The sequence below is a fragment of the Cyprinus carpio genome, chromosome A5 (assembly GCF_018340385.1).
Source record: "Cyprinus carpio isolate SPL01 chromosome A5, ASM1834038v1, whole genome shotgun sequence".
In the NCBI taxonomy this organism is placed as follows: domain Eukaryota; kingdom Metazoa; phylum Chordata; class Actinopteri; order Cypriniformes; family Cyprinidae; genus Cyprinus; species Cyprinus carpio.
Genome location: NC_056576.1, coordinates 24,364,567 through 24,382,964, shown reverse-complemented (window position 1 = coordinate 24,382,964; position 18,398 = coordinate 24,364,567). Strand labels below are relative to the sequence as shown.

The 18,398-nt window shown below is 36.5% G+C and overlaps 1 protein-coding gene, 1 long non-coding RNA gene and 1 pseudogene across 2 annotated transcripts; all 3 read right to left on the bottom strand.

Annotated features, from left to right (window-relative positions):
* Positions 1-4,488: 4,488 nt before the first annotated feature.
* LOC109055882 lies at positions 4,489-6,075 on the bottom strand (annotated as a pseudogene).
* Positions 6,076-9,723: 3,648 nt separating this feature from the next.
* Positions 9,724-10,401, bottom strand: LOC122145154. Its single transcript, XR_006160151.1, has 3 exons — positions 10,365-10,401; positions 9,986-10,068; positions 9,724-9,786 (listed from the first exon to the last, which is right to left on the bottom strand). It is a non-coding gene; the product is annotated as an uncharacterized LOC122145154 (long non-coding RNA).
* Positions 10,402-10,711: 310 nt separating this feature from the next.
* Positions 10,712-17,289, bottom strand: LOC109055895 (cilia- and flagella-associated protein 251-like). Its single transcript, XM_042757397.1, has 12 exons — positions 17,197-17,289; positions 16,629-16,742; positions 16,415-16,523; positions 16,188-16,206; positions 15,934-16,042; positions 15,618-15,698; positions 15,403-15,447; positions 15,096-15,298; positions 14,733-14,922; positions 14,112-14,196; positions 13,736-13,984; positions 10,712-10,848 (listed from the first exon to the last, which is right to left on the bottom strand). Exons 1-12 carry the CDS (start codon positions 17,287-17,289, stop codon positions 10,712-10,714), a joined length of 1,434 nt encoding a protein of 477 aa, XP_042613331.1.
* Between the last annotated feature and the right edge of the window lie 1,109 nt (positions 17,290-18,398).

The following is an 18,398-nucleotide window of genomic DNA, read 5'->3' as shown; positions in this document are numbered from 1 at the left end:
ACTGATGATGACAAACTCTAGTGCAAAAAACTACTCGTAGTTCGCTGTCAGCTAATAGTTATTTGTTGTCAAAATGTGCATGATATAATAGTTAGAAGTGTTGGTGCAGAATTATTTATAAAATAACTCACTGTTAATTTTTGTCTCAATGAAGTCTACATTTAAAAGTGTTCTAGAAAAAATAGACCATCTAGGGGAAATAGCTTTTTTAATGTCTTTTCCAATAGTTTATGACCATTAAATTTGTGACGTCACCAATATGAATCGTAAAAAATGGTATCCCTGTTTTTTATTTATTTTTTTGGGGTTTGTTTATGCCTTGCTTATGCAGTGTATTTGTGGAATGGCAAGTGTATTTTTTGCTTTAGAGGTTTTTTTCCTTCTGTAGTTTTTAGGTTTGAATATAATGCTTCATTTACCTTACCCTCCACATTTACTAATTGTAATAATACTCAATATTTTACATCTTATTGCTGTTAAATGATTTGAGTTCTGTAAGCCACATTGTACACTTTCATGTAACATATTTACAACCTGTCAAATAATATATTATATTAAGGAAAGAAAAAGAACCAGACATTTTTGAGAAATGACTTTTCCTTTTTTTTTGGATAAGATGGATACAGATATAAATATTTGGGATACAGATGGATAATTTGTGACTCAGCACGCGAAAAGATCAGGGAATCAGACTGTTTGAGTTGCAGATGTATGGGAAACGAGGAACCGTTCAAGAAATACTAATAGGAGTGTGAGGTGAAAGAGATTTTCATGCCATCACAGTGGCAGAATATTGAGCGGAGGGATTGTACTGGGTTTCTACAGTGAGGCTATTTTTGAAAGAGAGGCTTGATCAAACCTTTGCATTTTCAAAAACAAACCAGCTAGAAGAGAGTGAGGTGAGTATTTTCCAGTGTAGTAGGCCTTTGAAGACACTTTTGAGTCATTTACTGTCAGAAGTTTGGTTTTGGAAGAGTACGATTTTCCTAATGTTTTGAAAGAACTTTCTTAAACTCACCAGGCTGCTTTTATATGTGGTCAGAAATACATTAAAAAAAAAAACAGTAATGTGTGAAGTATTATTACAACTGTTAAGAACTGTTTTCTATTTTTAATATATTTTAAAAAGTAATTTCCCTATAATGTATTAAAAAGCGGAATAATTTTTTCAGCAGTCATTATTTAGGGTCTTCCGTGTCACATGCTCCTTTCAGCATCATTATCATATGCTGATTGATGCTCCAAGAAAACATTTTAAATTGTTATCAATTTATGGTTGTAACGGTCACGGATTTTTGTAACTTGGGTACCCAAAAATTTTGCGGTAACCGTTTGGTTCGTCTATGTACTCAATAAATACATTGTAAAACGGCACGTCATTTTGCAAAGATTAGGCTACTACTCTTTCTAATGTTTCTTCACTCACTCACCTGTTCAGTGATGTCCTAATTTATTTAATGTTTAAGTAAATCTGTTTATAAACGAGTTCTGAGAGGCACGTGTAAATTAAATTTCAACAACAAATAGAATTTTTGGAATTTAGAAGTTAATTTGAAAACTATATTATGTGCATTTTTTTTTTAATTTGAGTGGTTGCTTGTTATTTTTATAGTAAATAAATAGTAATTAATTTAAATTTCGTTTGGGCTCTGTTTTGTTAACTGTAAACCGTAATAGTAGGTCCTAATGTAAAAGGGCTCACTACAACATTACCAAGGTAGATTTTTTTCCCCTTAATAAAAAAATTTAATTATAACTGAAGTTTATTAAAGGAACCACATGATGTTCTTGTTAAACAAAATTCTAACTTCACATTATTACACTTGTCTCATAGGGCTGGGACTAATTAGATAGCAACTACATCCTGTTGTTGTTTGGAAAGGGATTGTATTATATGTCCTGTTTGAAATGTTTTGTTTCCGTTTTCCCCTCTGTGACAAGCTAAAACTACAAAGTTATGGAAAGGTCAACATGTTCCAAGGAAGCAAAGCAACATACAGCGACGAAGGACTGATGTTACTCTTTTCTCTGGAGCCCCCTCCTCCTGGCTAAAACCATGGCTCCCATCCCCTTTGGAACCATTTCGAGATGCGGTTACAAAAAGCAACATGCCTACGTTCAACTTTGTTTTGATAACAGGTCATTTAAAAACTACTATTGGAAGGGACATGACGGTCCTCCGCATGAACCGAAAAGGTGCATTGCTTAACATAGAATAAGTTCCTTTCCAAGAGAGGAAAGTATGTTTTTTTTGTTTGGTGTTTGCACCACATTTTTTCCCCCATTATAGAAGGTCCTGATCACATTGGAGAGCATCGTATGATCACAGGAACTCGATCCCTGATCTATTGCCTCTTATCTCTAGGGGCTTGCCCATGATTCATTTTCACGACATGATATGCCGAACTTGGTTTTAGCAACAACGTTCAGATTTTTTGAGCTTGTTGTGAGAGATTGAACTGGCGCACGGGCAGTCTACTTTGCTCATGATCACTATCTCCATTCCCACAAACACATACTAAAAAAATCACAGGCTGCCAGTCCAGAAAAAGGGTCAAAAATACCATGCATGCAACCTCACTTCCGTAACGATCATTAGTAAAAAACAAACAGGGGATACGAAAACTGGCATTTTTTGTAAAATAGAGTGTCGATTGTTCTTTTAGCATCTTAACAGGTATTAGCTGTGGGCCAGTAGTTAGTTTTTCTTCTAACAACACTAAGTGAAAGCTGTGGTATAGGCTAGTGAGCCTGTTTGTGTATATATCGTGTCCTGTGTAGTGTAAAATTTTGTCTACAATGTCTCAGGACATCAGCTTGCAATGGTCATCTTCGCTATCATTGCACAATTCCGCGTTTGAATGGTTTAACAACAAAATTTTAAACCATCTTTTTATTTTTTGTTTTTTGTTTTTTTTCTTTTTATTTTTTGTTTTTTCACTTTTAATTTCGAAGAACTTCAACCAATAAACTACATGTGGATATAAAATAGTGTTAGATATCAACTTTTTTTCCATACTTCTGTACAAGAAAGTGGTGCTGAGTATAGCTTCTGGCGGGGAGAAAGAGGAAAAAAAAAAACTATATTGTTTGTCAGTCCAATGAAATACATTTGTGCTAAAGTTTTAACAAGATTTGAATCCGACATAAGGCAATATTTTTTTTTGAAAGCAAAAAAAACTGTCGGCAAAATACATACTGTTAAGCAAAAACCTAACGTTAATACGTAGAAAATATCCATTTTCTCTGTCAATTCATAACATACCATGTTCCATTTCGAGGAAAGGGAAAGTCATATCCTTAGTTGACTACCCTACTCCAGCACTGCTGGACCCCCACCCCCCCCTTTTTCTTTTGCCAGAGTATAGAGTATTCCGCCCAACCCAGTGTGTGCCTACTACCATATATCCTGCCTGTGTTTACAATCTAATCAATGTCAGCGTTTTTCCTTGGGGCCACGTATGACACATTTTTTTGTTTTGGTCAGCACCAGGTTGCTTTCTAGGCTAAAAGGAACCAGTAATTTGTAAATTATGATGATGCTATCTATTGTGTTAGCCTCCCTTGTGTAGCATTGGAATGGTTGTAGTGCTGTTAAATGCCTGTCAACCAAGCATTTCAAAAGCTTGGTCCCCGTTGAACATTCCACCAGCCCCGGTTAACCTGACTATTTTGCATTACGTTTGGTGAAAATGAACAGGTGGGGCTTTTGCACGTTTTTAATAAAAAGATGGGAGAGAGAGCGCAGTAAACCAATAATTGTTTTTCCTGCCCAGAGTCCCCCCCCGCCCGAACTTGGATGATTTAAAGTGTTGTAAAATTGTTTGAATAGCACAAAGACAATAACCCCCCCCCAACAACAAAACTATTCCTTTCGTCCTTAGTAACACAAACCGTAGTATCAACCAAGTCCAGGGCCTATGCTACAAAAGATTGTGTCTTCCACAGGTATGACGTTAGAGAGTTTGTGCAATACTTGTGACGGTTGTCCCATTGTATTTTTATATTTAGCTACTTAGGATGAAAGTCAGTAACTACAAGAAGAAAATCAGTTACTTTCAGCATGATTTAAAAAAACAGTGTGTTGACCTTCCTGAGTGAACAAGAAAAGGTGAGTGAAATTATTATTATTTTTTTAATTGCAAATGGCAGTTGATATCATTGCCAATCTGGAAAAAACTATGGCAGTTCCAGTGCCGTTTCAATTGACAAAACTGATCTTAGCAAAAGAATAGCATGTAGTGATTGTAGGGCAGCATGATGTTTTAAGATCAGTACAATATCTCACAACTTGATTCATTACCTTTACCATACAACGATGATCCAAACATGCCCTCTATACTAAAAGGACCGCAAGACAGGTTTTCTGGATTAAAGTGAATACTGGTTATAGGGGAGAGTGTAGAACTGAAGAAAACCTCCTATGTTGTGAAGTGTTTCAGGATAAGAGACAGGGATCGCAAATGCCGACAGTTTGGGGGAAGATAGTTAACTTTCTTCAGAGGAAGAATCGATTTCTCTTTTTTTGCTGGGGGAGCACCATCTTCCAGTTCCTTCAAAAAGAAACCATTAAGTCGGTTATAAAGAAGAAACACAGCTGGTATATAAATTTTTTTTTGTTTATTTTTTACTTTGATGCAAGTGATGCTGTAAGCATGTACCTGGGCTGATTTGGAAGAGTCTAAAAAGTGCTCTGAATCCCCCTGTGACTTGCTGTCCTGTTGGTTGTTATAGATTCTGATGAGCAGTGGTTTGTTCTGAAAATAAAGAAGTGTTATTAGACCCCCTTAAAATCCAACAGCACAGACAGATAGAGAAAAGAGGTAATGCTCTCCTAGAGGCCTCACTGCAGTGACTAACCACTCTTATGATCCTGACAGATGAAGGCTGCTTGGAAGAAAATTGGTCACTTTTCAAGTCATTGCTGTCATTCTGAGAAACTGCCGTGGGTTCAGGTGCAGGACTAGTGTTGTTGCTGGTCTCTTGCTTCAGTGGGGAGGAGTCTGCAATTGAGCTCTGGTTACTGTTATCGTCTGTATGTGGAAAACAAAAACACGATTAAAAGGGTGTGCAAATAAATTGGAAATGCTTGAAAATTTTTCATTAATAATAATAAATGCATAATTGACATGAAATTACAGGTCATTCTGGTATCTTAAATATTTCAGAAATCCCTTTAGATCAAATGTTTAGGAATCACAAGATCACAATTTGGTTTAAAAACCACTATAATTTACAATAATCGCCAAATAACATATCACAATACACTGTCTGAGGGTTATTTTGAGATGTGATTGAAGCCTGATAACTGTCAGGTATACAGCATTACCATGCATATCCCATCATTCCAGGAGAAGAGCTGTTCTCAGGGGTCGTGACCTCAAGAGCCTATTTGTCATCTTTGCCTTCTTCTTGTTTTTGTTCTTCTGTGTGACATAAATAGTGCACTGTCAAATGCAAATCACTTTTTTTGCAATTAAACCATGTGGAGAATAATAAGAACCAATAACAACTTCTAAAAGATATTGGATGTAGAATAAGAGATTGGCTTTGTGTGTGGTCGTGGTATGTGTGTGTGCCTGATGCATGCTACTACTAAAATGTTATATGATCTGGGCACCAAACAGCCCAAAAAAACCATTGACATTGATCTATTTTATATATATCATATAGATATATATATATATATATATGACGAATTATGGCACCTAGTTCACCCTCAATGCTCCATATGACTTTAATAATTTTAAACCAATAGTAATAACAAATATTAAAAAAACATTATATTGGATCTTTTAACCTACAAATATGGATCAATATTCCCCTCCTGACTGCAATAATCATTATTTTAGTATTGTTTTTACTCAATTGTTGGAACTTTCGATATTTAGGCGTTCATATGGTCTACCATAAAATGATTATTGGCGCAATCCGGATCAACAGAATAATAATATTAACTACCGTTTACTTCCTGGTGCGTAAAGTTTCACTCACATTCATCTGACTTCCCGGAGTCTCAGTCACTGGTACCCACTTGTAGATTCGGCGTGAACGATGTCCCAACAGTCCACCCATTTTCTTCTCCCGGAGATGCAAGTCTTGTTATTTTCAAAGACCAATAAAAAGGATAACAAAAAGAAAGAGTTTAAAAAGGATTAATTATTTCACATTTAATTATTAGGCATCTCTGCAGAAGTATTTATTGTGCAAAAAAAATTTCCAAAATAAACAACACATCTGGTAACATATCATCACCTTGGAATTATAAGGTTCTATCTGACATTTTTGTCAAAATTTAGTTTTTCACATTCTTATTCTGTGACAACTTATTTACATATGTTGATTTGTTTTGTTAGCTACCTTGGGGACTGATGTATAAAGAGAACTGTTCACAGTCACTATATGGATATAAAAAAAAAAAAAAAAAAAAAAAAAAACGCCTCAATATCTCGGAACTGATCAGAATGCAGATAGAACCTTATAATTCCAAGCTGACGATATCAATATAACACATTTTAAAGTGAAGGCAATCCGTTCTGCCAATACTGTACTTTGTTGGAGACTGACTGAATGTGTGTTAGAACAATACTAGGTTTCGTAATTAAATGTTAAAAATCATTTTACATGATCCAAAGATTATGACAGTCAAACGTTCATTCACACCCTGTGTTCCCAAACAATACATTTTTTCTCATTTTACCTTTTGGATAATTTCTATAAGTTTGGCAATATACTGATGGCGGTTGTTATTGTTAATATCAAGACTTTTTTGTGTGGTAAAATTTAGTTTAATTTTAAGTATGCATTTAAAGTTTCAGCAACATGTTCAGACATTCATGCATAAGTGTGAAAGTGGAGGCGGCTGATTTAAAACCCCCGCGCGTGGATTAAACTCTTCTCACGCGCCGTCGCTCAGAACGCGAGTCACTCTCAGATGAGGAGATACAAGTCAAAACGTCAGTTCGAGCGGCGCACGTTTTTCTCGGCTACGGTGGTGTAGGACGCTAGTTCCCGCCTGTCAGCCCGCTCGGTTACTATTCGTCCAGCCGGGCACTTACAGGCTCAAACAGCAAAGACTTCATGGGACGGCCAACGGAAATGGATTCTAGGTTCAACCCCCACATAAAAGTTACCTGGAAGAAAAGATGCGAGCTACATTTTTCCTGACTAATTTTTACAAAGCCGACAAAAAGAGCAGACCGCGCGGAGAAACGCAGAAAAGAAGGAAAACAGTGACATGGACTTGAAATGGAGTGGAAAATAATAAACGCTCTCTTTCCTTTCATTTCAGTGTTTCTCTCGTCGTATCTCATACCCCACAGGCTGTCCTGTGCTCTGTCGTGAACAGTGACGCTCTCTCTTTTAAACCATTTCAGCACTTTTTTCAATTGGCAGCCATAAAACCGCTTGATGTCATCTTTCGCCCTGCTCCAGCGTATACGCTCGAGCCCGGGACCCGGCCCGACAGTACTGTCTGTTGGTAAATACTCTTTTCTGGCTCCCGCTTGCCTGTTCTAGACACAATGCGAATGCACACAGCACAGAGAGAGGCTGGGTTTGGTGCGCCTCGCCTGAAGCCAATTGCGCTGCAAGCATGAGTGAGCGAACGGCACTGGGGGGGACGCGTTTCGTCGCTCCTTAGTGTTTACGAAAGCGCAACGAAAACGATATTTTAACAGATTTGTTGAGTGAAATACTACCAAATCCCCGAAAGATGACCACGACATTCACACACCCGTTTTACACATGCATCTGGAAAAAAAACGAGACACATCGACAGTCGGTTGCCAAACAACGACGTTATTCCGTGTGATTTGATATCTATCTGCGTTTCAGAAATAGTATATGAACCACTCAAATATGAAAAATACACCGAAGCAACAGCTAAAGTAACAGAAAAAATAATGTATACTAGACAGGCGTATAAATCAAAACATATTTTGATTTGCGTGCATTATTAGTTTGCAGAACGGTTCAGATTGTATGGATGGTGCCATGTCTCTTGAGGAAGTTTATTGGTGGCTGCATGAAAAGTCCCCAAGATACTCCTGGTTCAACACCTAGTCGTCCCAGGCTGATTTTCAGAGGGTAGCGCATCTCTCAATAGAAGATTTAGTTGTGGGACAACAAACATACGGGACAGATTAAAACACGGGACATTTTAAAATTCACTTAGGATTTTTTTTTTTTTTTGCCAACCAACATTCCCTGATTAAGAAGGTTATTGGATTTCATTTGGTGGTTGATACAATGCCGAGCGGCTCATCGTTGTCATCTACAACAGACAAGTTAGACTTTTTGCATGCGATTTATCTGATCACTCGAAACCCAAAACCACACCCACAATAAATATATGTTTACAGGGTCCAAGTCTCGACTCCTTTTAAAGTGAGACAACTATCTCAACAGCTGTTTTTATGAGCACTGTTCATTCATAGCACACCGTTTAAGCTAAGATTAAAAAATCACAGTGTACATTGTTGTCTAATAGCGTCCTGGACACAACTATTTTAGTAATTCTAAAAACAATAGACTGTCTGGCTAACTGAGATTTCAGTATCATGGTTAAGGCATTGATTTTTCAGTTGTACTTCAGTACACCGTGCGTGTATATCAGCACTGTTTGCTTTTGGACTCCTCATATGGCGCTTTTCTTACCAACTGCATGGGTAAGCACGGAACCACCGGTATGGTTCACATTTTTTTTTTTTTTCACTGGAGCGGAGCTTTATAAAAATGAAAAAGTTTTTCAAGGAGTCGTCTGGCAGTAGAGTGGGTTTGCAAACTATAATGACATGAATAATCCTGCCCCTAAAGCGGTACTGAAACTGCAGCGGAAAATGCAAAACCGAGCCAGAGACCCTCCCTGCCGAGTGTACCAAGCAGTGGAAAAAGCGCCAATAGAGAGCATCTGAAAGGACTGGAAAAGGCCGTAACGCATCCCATGTGTAGCGTCAGAGGATGCTACTGCATAATTGCAGGCAGTATAGTAAGCCATCATACAAGCACGTTGTCACGTCTTGAATCACGTGGCCATTTGCAGGACTTCTGCATACCTGTACAATTGCCGTCTCCTCTGCACTAATTATTCTAAAAGGAGTCAACAGGCATTCAGCCAAGTCCCTTATCCTCGGTCATATGTTTCCACCTGCAATGAAAAAATACAAGTAGTTTTTTCCTATTCTAGATCAATTCGTGCTTTTCTCAGTTTCAATTAATAATATTCTTTCCAGTCTGGGTCTTCATATGCTCAAGTTTCTACACATGTAAAGTGCTGATAAAACTCCTCCATGAAAATGATTTACCTCTTTTTTTCCTGCAGGTAACTCTAGCAGTATTATCCCTTGTCAACCAGAATTGAGAGGCCCTCCTTCTATTTCGTGGCTTTCCAAGTTTGCTGGAAGGCATTGTGTTTTATTAGTTGCCTCTCTGTATGGTTTCAAATGCCGGAGGCAGGTTCTGTGGTTGACATACAGCTTAAGTGAACTCCTCCAAATCGGGTGTCCCGTCCACACATTTTGTAGTTCTGTGCTTCAACCAAAACAGAACACCATGTGTTGACAAATCGATTGTAGTGGTCGTCCACATACTTCCCGCCGGATGACAGATCTGTATGGTAGACGTCAACTGGTGTGTGATGCAACAATGCTCATTACCATCTCCTTGCTCTGTGGGATAGACGCCAAGCCCCTCTCATTAAGAAGGTGCCACATCCTCCCATTCCAGCTAGGGGGTCTTATGCGTGTGGACACAAGCCGGTGTTTCCCTGGTGTCAAGGTCCTGATTCTGTAGTTTGACAGTAGTAAAAATATTCCTCCATTTGCTAAAGGACAAATCATAGACAGATTTTGCTCTCTATGGCATTATCAAACTAATTAATTAGGATGAAAAGAGGTAAATGCTGAAAAACTGCTACAAAAAGTTATTTTTGACCTACATATGGGACAATGAGAAAAAAGAAAGCATTAGAACAGAGATCTCAAACCTTGAAGAGCTGTCCATCTCTTCCTCCTTCCAGAAGATTGTAGAAGGGCAGCATGTCTTTCCTTCCTAGAGCAGCTGATGCCTCTAATGATTTGCGTATATTCGAATGAGTGAAAAGCAGAAGCTAATTCTTTGTCCACAGAATTGTGAGGTGGCAAACACAATAAGCTGTACATAGTTACAATTTCATATCATGTGTCCGAACTATCCTAAAAACCATTTTTAAAATTCATTATTATCATCTATTTTTACTACACACATATTTTATTACTCATATTAAAAGAGCAACTATTTGATATATTAATGACTTAGTTGATAGTCAGCTGCAAAAACCAGTGGGAATTCAGCATGGGGGAATGCATGTTCTCCAAACTTTCTACGACAAACTGAGCTCCCATGAAAAGACAGTGCCAGTCCCTGTCCTCCCAGCAGTAAAAGCATATCTACTGTACCATCTATGAACAAGCCAGAGTTTAGACACGCCCTGTTGAGTGGCAGATCATTGCAAAAGAATTGTGAGGGTTTTCCTCCAGAGGAAGAATCTGATGCCAACCTACATCAAAAGAGAGAAAACACAGGAATAAAAAAGGAGATTTAAATCATTAATCATAGTAAAGGCAATAAAACTGGCATGGGGCGTCATGCTGATACAAAGTGATCAGTACGAAGATAATGCATTATCAAATGCATGGTTTGTTTATGAGTAACTGAAACAACTTTACATCCCTTATCTTGTAGTTATATCTGCCATGTAACGAGAATTAGGATCGTCATCCTTAGATGAGGTAGGATGGCCATCTTTTACTTCACTGGAGAAACCATAAGAGGGCCCGAAGCACACCATCATGAACAGATATACAAAATCTGAAAAAAGGCTTTTTTTTTATTCATTTTGAATTTTCAAGAGATTAAAAAAAGGAAATTCTGCAGAGCAACTATGAAAACTGGTTAACAATATAGTAGATTGAAAAAAATATTTAATTAAATTCAGTACTGTTCATATCAGCATAAATGAATAAAACTAAAATATAAATAACATTCCCTTACTTTCTCACTCAGTACGCCAGTAGGTGGCGACCAGTGATCATCTTTATGAGTGCTCATTGAATCAATTCATGGTCTAATCCAGTCTTCAAACATACTTTCATCCAGGAACGAAATTGTATCTTCACTCAACCCTTTCCTGATTTACAGATCTGTTATCCTAACCCAATTCAATAAATAATAATAATACTATCCAAATAGTTAAAGATTTAATGTTGTTAAAGAGAGGCCATTTTAGTTTTCTAGTTACCTGTTTATATTGGGATTTACCCTAGCTATGCATGCCTTTTAAAATTGTAATATATATTATTCAGTGTGTGTTTTACTTTAAATATCCAAGCCCTAAAATCTGATTATATTTTCCCTTTTGGTTGGGAGCTATTTAATTATTTTGAGCTTCAGGAAACCTGCAAATCCACTGACTTTTAAGTTAGTATTGTAACACTAAACAATAACCCATCACCTACACATGATGACGTGGATGCCAATGTGTACTTAGATCAATCTTCTGTTCCATTGTCCGTAGTCATAACAGATATCTTAGTCATGTTTATCTTAACACAGTTACTAATTATTTCCCTTTTGATCAGAAGCACACCCATATTGCTGCAGTGCGTAACTTTTTTTTGGTTAAAAATGATCAAGTATATAACCAGCCAGTTTTCAAAACTATTGCCTTACTTTAGCCTGTTTCACAACAGTAAGCTTATCATAATGTTTTCTGATTTTAGTGGTTTGGGTAGGTTTTCGCGGGGGAAATTCGAGCATTGCTAACTGTGTCATTACGTCACGTCTGTAAATTTGTTCCGGCTACTAGGTTAGCGCATGTGTGGGTAACCTGCAGGTTGGAGGAATTGTTTATAGCCTTTTCTCACAGCAGCTAGAATAACTCATTTTTATCATTTTGATGGTGGATTCGTAATCCAGAAAGGATTGTGTTTATGAAACACAATGTGAATGAAATTAAATTTATTCCAGTTTTTAAATGTGCTTCTGATTACAGATAGCCTGGGGATTACACAAGATTTGTTTTTAAAGACAACCAGTTTGAAGGAAGCGCATAATTAGTTTTTGGGTTAAAGAATTTCTAATATGAAATTCGAATGGTGTGACAATTAGAGATTAGACTGTGCAGAAATTTAAATCTGCACGCTAATACACACTATAGGTAATGCTGATGTTGTTAAAGGGATACTCCACCCCAAAATTAAAATTTTGTCATTAATCACTTACCCCCATGTTATTCCAAACCCGTAAAAGTTTTGTTCGTCTTTGGACCACAATTTAAGATATTTAGGATGGAAACTGGGAGGCCTGTGACTGTCCCATAGACTGCCAAGTAAGTAACACTATCAAGGTCCAGAAAAGTATGAAAAGCATCGTCAGAATAGTCCATCTGCCATCAGTGGTTCAACCGTAATGTTATATAGCTTTGATTTGAAAGAAAACAGCGCATCCTTGTGGCGCGGCTGATACGGAAGAGCATACACAGCATACGGTGATATGGAGAGACACAGAAGAGACTGTTGACAAAGGAATTATTGAATAAAGTCGTTATTTTTGTTTTCTTCGCTTACAAAAAGTATTCTTGTCGCTTCATAATGGTTGAACCACTGATGGCAGATTAAGTATTCTGACGATGTCTTTCATACTTTTCTGGACCTTGACACTGTTATTTACTTGGCAGTCTATGGGACAGGCACAGGCCTCCTGGTTTTCATCCAAAATATCTTAAATTGTGTTCCAAAGATGAACAAAGCTTTTACAGGTTTGGAACACCATGGGGGTAAGTGATTAATGACAAAATTTTCATTTTGGGGTGGAGTTTAAATTGATTAACATTGATAATTTGAAAATAAAGTATAACAATAATAATAATTTGAATGGTTTGATGTGATATGAGCTAACCTAACTTCAGATTAAATCACCATTGGTAGCATGATTTATTGTAATGCTTTTTTCCTCAGTTGGTCAGAACAGTTGTGGCAGACTTGTTTCTTGTTCAGATGACAATATCTGGTGAAAGTTCTTATTTGGGTCATATATTTCAAGACGTAGGCTAAAATCTGTGATTGCGAAGTACAGTAAATATCCACATCGGTGCGGTGACTGACTGCCACACATACTCCTCAAAACATTAGATTCATCCCCGCTGGAGCCGTGCCACCACACAACCCACGCAAGAATATACTATGAATGGGAATATACTTCAGAGATATTTTACTCATAAGAACTTATAGGGGGCCAATAATTGTGACCAACGAGTATTTGAGAAAAACATTAATTTCATAATGATATTTGCCCTCTGTTTTAAATTTTTATTATCCAATGAAAGGATACATTTTTGTGAATTTTTTAAATAGAAGACCAAAAGGATTAACAATGCAGATGAATTTTCACAGCCTTTTTTGATCATATTTACCAAGGAGGCCAATATTTTTGGCCTCGACTGTATAAACCTAGAACATGACATTCACACAAATGCTTACTCAGATGGTATCTGTAATTGCATCATTCATACAAATGTTTGCTACTGTAAAAAAATAATAATAATAATAATATGTGGTAAATGCAACACTCTCTTAAACTCTCCTAAAAAGTCTTAAATTCTTAGACAATGTGACCTAAACAACATGAAATTAAAAATATTTTTATATATATGAACTGTATTGTAATAATATGAGTAAGTTCTTGTTTTCTAGTTCACCTTGTGGATCGTAGGTAATACACAGGATCTGTTTGTGGGGCCGGAAGACCCTGCTGCAGATTGCCTCTTTACACTCATAATCCCAAATCTTAATGGTGCCACTGTGGCTGCCCATAGTTATTAGTGGCTGTTTAGGATGGCAGGCAACTGCTTCCAGAGGTTCTGTATGTTCCTTCAGAAGGGTCTGTGGAACATTTCTCTGTGCATTTACATCTACTGCAGTTGCATGAGTTGTGGAGAGAACAAAATCTGTGTAAATGGAAGGAGAGAAACATTTTATTTGCATTATAGAGTTTGCAATTGAATGATGTTGCCACTATATGCCTGCCTTCAAATATTAGTATAAACAGATGAAAATTAATAGTATGGTTAATACCATAATTTAAAGAGAGAGTTCTCCAAAAAATTAAAATCATGTACTGCCCCTCATGTTGTTCCAAACCTTTATGAATTACCGTCATCTGTGGAACACAAAAGAAGATATTTTGAGAATGTCTGAGTGTTTCTGTCCATACGAATGGAGGTCAAACGTTTTGGTTACCAACATTCTTCAAAATATCTACCTTAATGTTCAGTAGAAAAAAAAAGAAAGTCATACATGTTTGGAATGACGAATTCTGGTGAGTAAATGATAAGCAGAATTGTAATTCTGTCCCTTTAAGCATACTCACTGACTAAATTTAATATCTAAATGTACTTTTACATGGATGGGTGAATTCAATCTAAGCACCGCACTCTTGTTAGCAGTTTTAGCTTTTCAATCTGACTTGAAATGCATCATATTGCTAAGGTATGTGTTAAAAAATAATAATGAGAACTTTCTTCAAAAACATCTTTTAAATAAATGCTAATTCAGTGAAAGGGAGTATCTTTCTAAAACAGTTTTTAAACTTTTTTTTCATATAGAATAATTCATATATATATATAATCCTGACTTACATTATTTTATTATGGCAAATTTATCATAATGAATCTGAGATCTCTCCGAGTCCCTCACCTTATGACAAATGGCTTGGCATCCAGTGTGCAAGTCTTTTGGATATCCCAGGCCGCTAATGGAGGCCTTTTCTTTGGAAAAGGAGATGGATCTGATGGGATCCAAACTAAACTCATTGTACACGTTGATGAGTTTGAGATTTCCATCATAGAATTTGATTTGGCCATTCACATTGCCTGTTACTATAAAACTTGACAGTATACACATAATATAATTGCATAAAACAGACAGACAGACAAAAAAAGAAAAAAACATTTAATGGATACCAAAGTGTAACACAGCAGGTGAAAATGAAATTGTAATTTATTTAAAAAATCCTAATGCACTCATTTGCCATATACTGTATCTATGTGTCATATATACCTGTCAGTCAAGATCAGTACAGTGATTGCTTCTTTCTGGAGAGGCACAAGTTTTATGGCTTTCCTCTCTACTGGTTGATGAGAGACATATTCAGTCTGCTTGTCCCAGAGAACGATATTCCCAGCAGAGGTGGCTGTAAAAGCCTGCACAACATCGTAGTAGAAGATGGACTGGCTCAGGGAACCTTGCACCATATTGAAGGTCTGAATGGGGACAGATTTGCAAGAGGTCAGTGCCAAAGACAGAGAAGAATAACATCACAACAGCAGCACAAAAATTCAGTCTGATGAAAGATTCTTCTGCCAACCTGGTCAGTAATTTCAGGAACTGAGTATTCCAGATGTCTCCTTTCCTAAAATGGCAGAATGCATTATTATATACAAAAAGTTTATTTAATATTTGATGTGACAAACAGTATTCCTAAAGAAACAATAAGTGTGAAATTAAGACGTTGTTGTTCTTCAACCCTCTTTGTGTTGCCTCTGTGTAATAACCACATCACCGCACAATTTTGCAACATACCTGGCAACCATATTTTGGGCTGAGGTCAACTTGACATTCTGGGCTTTCGCTTTCATCTGTCAAGTTCCAAACACACACTCGCTGATGCACAGGAAAAAGTACATACACCAGTGTATTTGTAGCCTGTGATAATATTCTGTGATTTTATTTGATCTTTTTAATGTAATCATCTTTGTTAAACACATTTCGCTTAATATAATAGATGCTGGGAACACAAGGCTCCTCATGGGTACATTTAAGATGTCATAGGATATCTACAGTGAGTGTATGTATGTAAAAAAATATGATAGATAACGTAAAACGTTAGGTTTCAGACCTGTGCTGCTCCAGCTCCAAGAGTCACTAGATATTTTGAATCCTTTGATAGTGCCAAGGCAGAAACTCCACCCTCTGGATGACAGTCAAACAATGTCCGCACAGGAATCCTGCAACGTGTTATGGATCGGATCATCAGAATGAAATGAAAATTCACCCTGTCTATTTTGTAAATGCATGTTATATTTCTTATTGTGAATAACACTTAATTTTGACCTCATAATTCTTAATCAAAATGTCATAACTTGATTTTACGGTGAAACAACAGACTTCTCTCTCATGACATATGCCAGATTTATCTAATCCTATCCAAGTCCAGGATGTTTTTGATAATCTGTTTAACGTGGATGTATGTCACAATATGTGGGAAAAGTTTTGTTGCTATTTCTGTTTCATCGTGACTTTGACAGGTTTTTGGAAAACATATTCAAGATTTACAAAAACGATATTAATGGAATGTACAATATTTAGGTCAGGGTTACCCCTATAAGCATCCCATATGATAGCTAGACTGTCTTGGCCCATGTCAGCTGTCACAAGCCAGCGTCTGTCTTCACTAGCACACAAACAGGTGATTGTACTGCAGTGGCCCTGTAGACATGAACAGCACATAAATAACATGTTTACAATAAGATCTTAGGCTTTAGGTTACATTTACTTTATTATCATTTACTTCCTCAGTTCGTAGCCTCTTACTTGTAACAGGTGCTGAGAATTTGACGTGTGATCATACATGACAGCAACATGAGCACAAATATACAAGATGGCAAGTCTGTCTTCATCCTGCAGGCTGAGAACAGGTAGTTGGATTCATCCAATCAAGGACCTGCAAGTGCAAAGGACAAAGATTTAGATTCAGGTGTGAGTAAACTGAGGTTTAGTGGGTATAGCATTAATACGTTTTTGCTTTTTGACAATGATATAATTTTTACTTCACAAGATCATTATAGTTTCTTGTATAGTATTGTTAGCTCCTAAAGCAAACTCTCATGCATATTATATGACTCCTTGTCACTGTGAAACATTAAATATTGTTTTTAGAAGACACTAAAACATAACATTTGCATGGTGGACGAATGAATTAAAGATAATTCAAAGGTTTATTTTATCAAATCATTCCCACAGGGTGAGTTTTGGTTCTGGTCTCTTTGGGAATGGCAGACAGTGATGTGACTGTGTGAACTTGTGAATCCGCAGTATTCTCCCGCAGACTGTAGAGTTCACTTCTTTCTTTTTCATCTTCATCATGTAATTCGTTCTCTACCTGATTGTCCTCTGTGTTTTTCTGCTCACCCGTGTCTTCAGTTTCAGCCTCTGTCCTGTCAGATGAAGTAGAGGTCCCGTTTGTCGTTGACATTGCTCGTTGTGACTTGTGAGAGGAAAAGCTGGAGAATTTGTCCGGACAACAACAACCAGATTCACGACGTTACCGAAACAACAAAACAACCTCTCCTCACGACTATCAAACAAAATAAAAACTACTATGTGCAGTAGAAAACATTATATGTTCCAAAGGTTTTTTTTGTTTTTGTTTTTTTTTTTTCCAAAAGTTTGAATTGAATAATAGACGAACACAAGCGCAATGATACTTGTAATCTTACCTATCCAGTCTAATTACCTACGCTTAACGTTGCTAACATACGGTCACGTGTGATCCTCCAGAAGAGGACGTGAAGTACTGAAATAGTAGAAAAAATGATCAATATCAATGTATAAAACAGTTGTGCTGTTTAATATTTCTAAGGGAAAATATTTTTTTTTCAGTATTTTTTTTTCAGAAAGTTGAAAATAACAGTATTTTTAAATTTGATTATAATGCATCCTTTCTGAACAGAGTAGCTAGTCTGTTCATTTCTTAAAAAAAGAAACGGATAAACTTTGAACGGTGGTGTGTATTTTTTCAGTTTTTAGACTTTTGAGCTTAATGTTAACAGCAAAACAGTTATGAAACACTAAACCGTTTTTGAAGCAAATAAATAAATAGTAACAACACACCTCAACCTTTCAGGTAAAAAAAAAAAAAAAAAAAAAAAAAAAATAAAAAAAAATATATATATATATATATATATATATATATATATATATATATATATTATATTAACTATCCTGCATACCTGCTGAAATTTTCCTGTGTGGTTTTATTTTATTCTAATGTTTACCAAAAAGGTATTCAAATTATTACAGTTATTCTAACTATAGAATATATATTCTGGAGTTTCACTACTAGTAAACAAGCACTTGTAATATTTAAACGTTAATAAATTAGCCCTGGTTTCCATATACCTTGCAATATCCAGTTTATTACAAGTGTGCTTCTTCACTATCAAATGGAGGATATCTGATTTTTTTTATTTGTGTTTCTTCACAAAATGTACAAAAGTGAACTCAGTTTACAAACAACTCGTTTAACATGAGTGAATAAATATATTTCTCATGACTTCATTTTTCTACAAGCTTAGGGACGAA